This window comes from Lactuca virosa, chromosome 4 (genome assembly GCF_052849685.1).
Source record: "Lactuca virosa cultivar CGN04683 chromosome 4, Lactuca_virosa_CGN04683_v6, whole genome shotgun sequence".
NCBI lineage: Eukaryota > Viridiplantae > Streptophyta > Magnoliopsida > Asterales > Asteraceae > Lactuca > Lactuca virosa.
Window position 1 is genome coordinate 446,188,592 of NC_136429.1, and position 9,127 is coordinate 446,197,718.

General features: G+C 32.2%; 1 protein-coding gene across 10 annotated transcripts; it reads right to left on the minus strand.

Annotated features, from left to right (window-relative positions):
• Positions 1–1,823: 1,823 nt before the first annotated feature.
• Positions 1,824–5,355, minus strand: LOC145109094 (polyadenylate-binding protein 3-like). 10 transcript variants are annotated; one of them, XM_079046202.1, is made up of 12 exons: positions 5,190–5,355; positions 4,984–5,086; positions 4,728–4,779; positions 4,175–4,268; positions 3,919–4,019; positions 3,723–3,810; positions 3,254–3,616; positions 3,010–3,166; positions 2,704–2,790; positions 2,545–2,602; positions 2,114–2,424; positions 1,824–2,024 (listed from the first exon to the last, which is right to left on the minus strand). In XM_079046202.1, exons 2-5 carry the CDS (start codon positions 5,072–5,074, stop codon positions 3,945–3,947), a joined length of 312 nt encoding a protein of 103 aa, XP_078902328.1. In that variant the 5' UTR covers positions 5,075–5,086; positions 5,190–5,355; the 3' UTR covers positions 1,824–2,024; positions 2,114–2,424; positions 2,545–2,602; positions 2,704–2,790; positions 3,010–3,166; positions 3,254–3,616; positions 3,723–3,810; positions 3,919–3,944. The 10 variants fall into 10 exon arrangements, with proteins under 10 accessions (XP_078902328.1, XP_078902334.1, XP_078902333.1 ...); XM_079046208.1 differs by lacking the exon at positions 5,190–5,355 and having other exon boundaries at positions 3,254–3,356; positions 3,571–3,616; positions 4,984–5,183; XM_079046207.1 differs by lacking the exon at positions 5,190–5,355 and having other exon boundaries at positions 3,254–3,372; positions 3,571–3,616; positions 4,984–5,183.
• Positions 5,356–9,127: the final 3,772 nt, after the last annotated feature.

The window sequence follows — 9,127 nt, forward strand, 5'->3', positions numbered from 1 at the left end:
GAGCTTGATTGTGTTGATATGGAATTCATTGACTTGATTGAATTGATTTGGATCTGTAGTATTGATAACAAAGAATGAGAGAAGTATGTGATCATTTTAACCTAAAAGATGATGAAGTGCCATGTCACTGTCGAAGTCGATGCTGGCATTCACATCACTACTATTACACGTAAGCATAGTTAAAACTGGGAAAAGGCAGTGTAACCCGTAAAATGGTCGAAAAGTATGGAAGCATGATGTCTTCTATGTATAAAATAGTTGAATTTTAAAATCAAAAACTGGGAGCCTTAATTCTAGTGGTTTTTTTGCCATTTGCCTTTTTAAAACAATATATTATTAAAAGTAGAAACTAAAAACATGTTATTCGGCGTATTTTGACTGTATTATTATTTAGTTAATGGATTAGATCATGTCGTACAAAGTGGAACCTTTTTGTAGGAGAGTAAATTTGGAATTTTGAAACACCAAAAGACTCCCCCAACTTCCATTCTCCCTTTCTGCCTCATCAAATTTTCATGAACTCCTCTAAAAGGGAGAAGACTACCTTACCCTTCACGTTTCATTTGCTTAAACCTTCACCTTTTCTTTTTTAATGTGTTAAATTGTGTGAATCTCACACACTATACACGCATATATATTTTACATATAATCACCAAGGCTTGCATACAAACTCAACCATGAGCCACAAGCAAGCCCATTCACCGAGTGCAATACCCTTTTCATGGGAGACAATCCCTGGTATACCAAAGCTTATGGCCACTCCGACAGCTGCTTCCATAGGAATGCTTGATCAGGAGGTCAGCAAGAAAGTTCTTTCCCCACCGCCACCGCCACCACCACCAGGGAGTCTTCGTGGGTCAATGAAAAGAAGCATGTCGAGCAGGGTATTCTGGAGGGAGGAGGACCCTTTTTTAGCGGCTTTGAAAGAGTGTTCGAAGGATTACAAGAGTAAGGGTGATATGAAGAAGAGATTCGGAATCTGGGGGAGCAAGTCATTTTTGTGGTGCAGATGTTCGTTTGATGTTGAAGAAGGGAACTTGAGGGGAAGAGGGAAGCCGCTGCCGTCAAGTGGTGGTCCAGTGATTCCTCGAGAACGAGTTCAGAGTTTGATTCGAATCCAGAAGGGGTTGAGGAAGTAAAAGCACATGAAGAATAACACATGTGTGTTTTCACGTTTTTCTCTTCGTCTATTAATAATCCTGGTTATTATTTATACTTCAGTTTAAAGGTCGACTTTTTAACAAAATTATGCTTTAATAATTAGAGGGTTTTAGTGGTCGGTTGATTTACTTGTGGTCAAATTGTTAATAACCAATGGTTTTGTAATAATAATAATAATAATAATAATAATAATAATAATAATAATAATAACTAGCTGGGGTACCCCGCTCCGTGGGGTTCGGTTGGGCTCGGTTTGACCATAGTTTTCGTCTTTTAATAATCGAATCAGTCAATGCATCTTCAAAACCACATATAGACCAAAGTTATAAAGGCCCAAGTTAAAATTCTGAAATTTAAATAATCCATATAAAATTTACAATTTAGTTAAAATTCTTGCTTGAGTTATTTTGGCAATTATTAGTTGACTATCTTATGTTTTCGTTGTATCGTGTGCAAAATCATAGTATGAAAGTGCAAACCCAACACCAAAACCAACTTTTGGTTAACACATATTATGCTTAAAAAGTTATTTTAATAGTAAATAATAAATATGAATATAGATACACACACATCCAACTTTTGATGCATTGCCTGACATTTTACGCAATGCTTGACTCATAAGACGTGCTTGTAAACTCATTTGTTGCATTCCAATTTCGCGCTTCATAAATCATAAATCATAATATAAATAAAATAATACTAACAAATGTAAACCTAATAATAAACATAAAGCTTATAGTAGTACTATTAAATGTGAAAATGTAAAGTTAAAGTTACTTCAATTTCAGCACGTGGAGTAAGAGCTGAGACAGAGTCAATGCAAATGAGATCAACTGCAGCAGATCTACACATGCGGTCTGCAACTGGAGGAAGAAAAAAAATTAAAAAGTTTTTATTAATTAATTAATGAAATAAAATAAAATAGAGAAATTAGGGTGGGTTTATTTAGTACTTTCTAGTGCCATTTCTCCATTGTCTGGTTGGCAAACAATAAGCTTTTCCACATCAAGTCCAGGTGTGTAGGAATAGAAAGAATTTTTATATCAACAAAGCCGAAGGAATTAAATTCCAGCAGAACGAACGATTCCAATTCCATTCCTAATAGTTGTAGATAGAATAAGGTATAAATAAAACAAAGGGAGGAAAAGAGTGTATACATTCACAGGCCAAGGAAACCAGAAGTGCTTAGACATCTCAAACTTTTCCATATCAAAATCCCAGACTCCACAATCAGTATTCGAGGCTACAAAATGAACTACACCACTGCAAAACAATCAAATGACAGATAAATTCACATGAACTTTTATTATTATTATTATTATTATTTAATTTGTTAAATAGACAAAAAAATCATATCAACGTAGGAGTGGTATAAATGTCTACAGCATTAGTGATGACATTATCATCATAACTTGTCCTCCAGCAGTAGCAAACTCCAGGTCTATCCAAATATTGCACCCATAAATCAAAAAATATATATAAATATCATCACAGAACAAAGTAATAAAAAAAATGTATAATCTTGGCTTATATAATACTTGCCTTGCAAATAAGTTCTCCCTGGAATCCACCAGCAATTAAAAGATTATCTTTTACTGCAAGTGTACTAACTTGAGTTTCAATAAATCCCTGTGTTTAGTGAAAAAAAAAAAATTAGGACTTTATGAGGGTAAATTTGTAGAAAATTATCTTTATCTATCAAGTAAAAAAAACTGTTTATTTAGTTTTTCAAATTAAGTGATAAAAACATCTAAGATGGGTGGAGTACTTTGTAGGGTTAAGTTAACCATGGATCAATGTGAAAAGTAAAAACTATAAGCTATTGTCTTTATATCGGATGTCAACTACCTGGGAGTTGGGAGCATGGGAAACGTGTGTTCTTGTGGGGAGGTGGAAGTGTTGATTGTCTGCCCGCAGGTAGATGGATTGGAGTTGCAGGTGTGCTAGTGGCAGGGTGTAGTAGTTGTTCTTCCAGTTCAACGCCTTCTAATTCTTCAAGTTTAGCCTCCAATTTATCATGCATATTTATACATTCAATATTTTTTTTTCAAAATTAAATAATTGTTTATAAAGCTAAATAGAGTCATTTTACTTTATCTCATCAAAATCAGTTGCTGCAGCAATTCCTGTTGACAATGCCTCATGAATTTGTTTCATGTTCTCTGCTTCCTCATTTATCTCATCCGTTGTGTTGTCTACATCATCAATATTCTTGTACAAAAAAAATCAAAAACACATATGTAATCGTGTTTCTTTTTTACTTAGGGGGATGTTTTTTTCCTTCTCAGTAAGCCTTGTATATGTAAAGTGGCCGAACGGGTGATAATATCTTTTTAAGAGACGAAATGATCAATTTATCCTTGTATTATTATTTATTTACATAGTAATAGATTTAGAAACTTACACAACCTTTTGTTCTCTCTGTTGTAGTCTTTGCACCTTCAAGCACTATCATCTGGTGTCCATTGACAAATTTTAATTATTTAAAATAACTTTTAGTGAAGATATAAAACATAAAGTAAAATTGCTAATGTTTTTACGACAGAAAAATTTAAAGGAACCTGATCATGAATACGGAACTGAAAATTGCCAAGCTATTTAATTTCTAGTTCATAATGTATTTTTCACTTCAAACACTCTGTATTGCAGCTGAATAATTCCATAATGAGAAACAACATATTTAGTATAAATTGATGTCGCAAAGAATAAGAGATTAAAAGTGCTCATAATAATAAGTTTAAATTTAAATATTAATACCCCTTTTGTTTTTCGCTCTAGTGAACTCATTTTGATTGTTTAAACTCTGCACCAGCTTTCTTCAGAAGCACTTTTTCTTTCTTCTCTAGCATTTCAAGTGTCTGCAGAAATATTCAATAATTTAGTGTAAGAGAGAAAAAAATGGGAAAACATTAGGATCACTCCATGCTTTACCACAACAGTCATTTGAATCAACAAAAGCCTTTCTCTTCAATCACAAGTTACTAATTCACATATCTGGTGAAGTTAGATTGACCTTATGTGCAAGCAATGATGTAACAGACCAAAAATCTCCATTTGTCATTTTAACAAACACTTGGTGGGCGTAATTCAGTTGAGGTTTTACTGAGCTACAGAATCGAGAATCAAAAAACAAACGAAATCAAATAAGAAACACGATTACATATTTGTTTTTTATATACAAGCCTTACTGAAATACGACAGAGTGAAGCGGGAGTGAAGTTAATACAATAGAAGTACATGGAGTCGTTTAAACATCATCATCTTTTTCGGCTGCTTAATAGAAGAATCGATTTGAAGAACAAAAGTGTGAATTGTGAGGAAGAAAGCCAAGCCTAACATGAACTGGGCTCCTTGTCAAAAACATCTACACAGATTCATATCTCTAATGATACTCCTTGGTGGAGCCTGCTCATGAATTGCAGGACCCTTTTTTAGAAGCACAGGTGAAAAAAAAGAAGTAAAAAGTACACATAGGAGTACAAAGGGACATTAAACTTCATGGATAAGTGTCAAAAATGAGAAATTGGATAAAATATGATTTTGATACTTATCCAATAAATATCGACCTTGTATCTACCTCTTCCTTGCTTGCTTGGCTAGCAGCTGCACCACCAGGATCTGTAGATAACCAGAATGAAATTGGTCAAAATTTCGATTGATTGATCGCAAAACTAATAAAAATACTATTGCGATAAACAAGCCTTTGTACTGGATCCTAGATTAGTACATATATTTCATTTGGGTACACAGAAGATTGTGCGAACACAATCACATACAAATGCGATTAAACACAATTACGATGTCGAGAAGTCAGATATGGACCTTGAACAGCACCCATTTCTTTTTCAACTTTGGCTTTCATTTCGCGAAGAGCTGCTGCTTCTTCTTCCATCTCTTTGAATCGTTTCTTCATCTCGTCGAGTTCCTGCAGCGATTCAAGGAAAAAGGTAAAGGGATTTTGGACAATAAACACAAAGCAAATATTTCGGGTTAAGGAATTTGAATCGATAAACCGATAAAAATAAAACCTTGACGGGGCCGATTCAGTGTTGTGTAACATAGCATAAGGTTAATGGGTCGGTGCTATTCATGATGATGATGGATTTTACTAATGATTATACGAATATGTTTGAATAGGGCTCTGCTATTCTGAAATACAACAACTATTTCAACAGAAAAAGAACTTTGAGATCAACTCAAGTCTTAAACACTCAAACTTAACTTATTTATTTCATATATGGGCAAGACCTTATTTATAGGCTCAAGAGAGCGGGTTACATAATTGAGTTGCAATCGTTTGATTGCAATACGACATATATATTTACATTATAGCCCCCTAAACTATTGAGGGACTTACATACTTTATGTTACATCACAAATAATAATAATTATCCTACCGACACTTTTAAACAATTATATTAAAAAAATAACAATTTCTTCCATATTGAAAGGACGCGTGTCTTCAATAATGTCTTTAATAATAATGGTTTTTTACGTCATTACTTGCGTCATTCCTCCCGCCACCGAAAGGATAGATATTTCTAATTAATGTGTGTTTTGGTCATGGCTCACGTTAGTCTTCCATGAAAGGTGTTTCTTCCATATTTGAGTAGAAATGTTTTTAGTTGTTTCTCTATGATGGCTTCCATTCTCTTGTCAATGTGTCTGCTATATGATTGTTGGCGCTTTTGATATACTTGAGGTATGGTTGAAATTGATGTAATTGTAATTGCCAACGAATCAATCGTCCTCGACAATAATCTTCTTGTAACTTATATCGCCAAAAGCCAAGTAGATACTTGGAATCTGTGCATAATTCGAATCTGGTTTGAAGTAGCTCGACTTTCCATTTCTTCAACGTTCTTAGACAAGCTAGTGTTTCTCGTTCATGTGTGCTATAATTTTGCTCCATTTGGGAAAATGTTCCCGATATATACTTGCATAATTTTTGCTCATATTTATCTGTTTTTAATACTTCAGATGATACATTCGTATCAATGATGCTTTTGGTGATATTTTCATATCACTGTATACTTTATCATTGTTTACTTCAAATGGTATTTTCATACCAATGTATGCTTTTGGTGATATTTTCATATCACTGTATACTTTATCATTGTTTACTTCAGATGGGTCAGATATGGGGTTTCCCTCATTATCTAGTCCCAATAATACTTTTCCATGTATAATTGCTTTTAGGCATCCTGCCCAAGTGTCTTGTGATGCATCTGTCTCTACAATTAAAAAATCATCGATTTTTGCATTATATAAAGTAGGGACAACTTGAATTTTTTGTTTTATATTTTGCACCAAAATAGTATCTGTATTGGTCCAAGACCAATGTATTTTTTCTGATATTTTCTTTTGTAAAACTTTTCTTTCTTTTGCTAAACTTTTTAAAAATCCTTGTTCTGCAATGTAATTTAAACAACCAAGAAAACGTTGAATTTGTTTTCTATTTTCAAGTTTATCAGGAAACATATTTAATTTTTCTCGTATATTGTCTGTTAACGATAATTGACCATTTTCTCCAATTTTTAAACCGAGATATTCAACTGTAGATTGAAAAAGTTTTGATTTCTTTTTTGATAAAACTAAACCCTTTTCTTTAATTCTTTGTAAAACCTTGATGACTGCATCAATGTGTGTTTGTTCATTTCCTTTTGTAAAAACAATTATATCATCAATATATGCAAGACAAATATGATCTAAACCATTTAAAGTTTCATCCATGAATTGCTGATATATTGCTAGTGCCTGTTTTAAACCGAATGGAAGGACATTCCATTCATAATGCTTCTGAGGAGGACATGAAAAAGCGGTTAGTGGTTTCGTATTTTCATGTAAGCGTAATTGCCAATATCCGGATTTTGCATCAAATGTACTAAAATGTGTATTTCCTTTTATTTTTTTCTAAAATATATTCTTTTCGTGGTAATTTATATGAATCTTCTATAGAAGCATCATTCATCTTTTTATAATTAATCATCATTCTTCGTTTTCCTCGTTTTATTTCATTATTATTTTCTACATAGAATGCAGGTGCAGAATGAGGACTTGTGCTAGGTCGAATGATTCCTTTTTCTAGTAGTTCAGTGGATTCTTGTTTAAATTCAGAAACATCTTTTATACTATATGGAATTTTATTTGGATTATTAACTTCATCATTAGAATTTTTTAATAATATTATTATTTCTTGATTATTTCTATTTTTTAAATGATCTAGTGGGTTTTCACTACATACTTCTTCAAGTTGTTTTTCAGCAATTTCTTTAGCAAATGTTAGTAAGATGCGTAGTTGAAAACCAACTTCTTGTTTGATTATCTTAATAAGATCAAAATGTTTGATAATTGCAGTTTTTATAATACCTTTTGTCGGGTGATTGAGACTTATATGATCATTTGTTTGTATAAATGGTTGATATAATTTAAGGAAATATCACCCGACAAAAGGTATTATAAAAACTGCAATTATCAAACATTTTGATCTTATTAAGATAATCAAACAAGAAGTTGGTTTTCAACTACGCATCTTACTAACATTTGCTAAAGAAATTGCTGAAAAACAACTTGAAGAAGTATGTAGTGAAAACCCACTAGATCATTTAAAAAATAGAAATAATCAAGAAATAATAATATTATTAAAAAATCCTAATGATGAAGTTAATATTCCAAATAAAATTCCATATAGTATAAAAGATGTTTCTAAATTTAAACAAGAATGCACTGAACTACTAGAAAAAAGAATCATTCGACCTAGCACAAGTCCTCATTCTGCACCTGCATTCTATGTAGAAAATAATAATGAAATAAAACGAGGAAAACGAAGAATGATGATTAATTATAAAAAGATGAATCATGCTACTATAGGAGATTCATATAAATTACCACGAAAAGATTATATTTTAGAAAAAGTAAAAGGAAATACACATTTTAGTACATTTGATGCAAAATCCGGATATTGGCAATTACGCTTACATGAAAATACGAAACCACTAACCGCTTTTTCATGTCCTCCTCAGAAGCATTATGAATGGAATGTCCTTCCATTCGGTTTAAAACAGGCACCAGCAATATATCAGCGATTCATGGATGAAACTTTAAATAGTTTAGATCATATTTGTCTTGCATATATTGATGATATAATTGTTTTTACAAAAGGAAATGAACAAAAACACATTGATGCAGTCATCAAGGTTTTACAAAGAATTAAAGAAAAGGGTTTAGTTTTATCAAAAAAGAAATCAAAAGTTTTTCAATCTACAGTTGAATATCTCGGTTTAAAAATTGGAGAAAATGGTCAATTATCGTTAACAGACAATATACGAGGAAAATTAAATATGTTTCCTGATAAACTTGAAAATAGAAAATAAATACAACGATTTCTTGGTTGTTTAAATTATATTGCAGAAAAAGGATTTTTGAAAAACTTAGCAAAAGAAAGAAAAGTTTTACAAAAGAAAATATCAGAAAAAATACATTGGTCTTGGACCAATAGAGATACTGTTTTGGTGCAAAATATAAAATAAAAAATTCAAGTTCTCCCTACTTTAGATAATGCAAAAATCGACGATTTTCTAATTGTGGAGACATATGCATCACAAGACACTTGGGCAGGATGCCTAAAAGCAATTATACATGGAAAAGTATTATTGAGACTAGATAATGAGGGAAACCCCATATCTGACCCATCTGAAGTAAACAATGATAAAGTATACAGTGATATGAAAATATCACCAAAAGCATACATTGGTATGAAAATACCATCTGAAGTAAACAATGATAAAGTATACGGTGATGATACAAATGTATCATCTGAAGTATTAAAAACAGATAAATATGAGCAAAAATTATGCAAGTATATATCGGGAACATTTTCCCAAACGGAGCAAAATTATAGCACACATGAACGAGAAACACTAGCTTCTCTACGTACATTGAAGAAATGGAAGGTCGAGCTTCTACA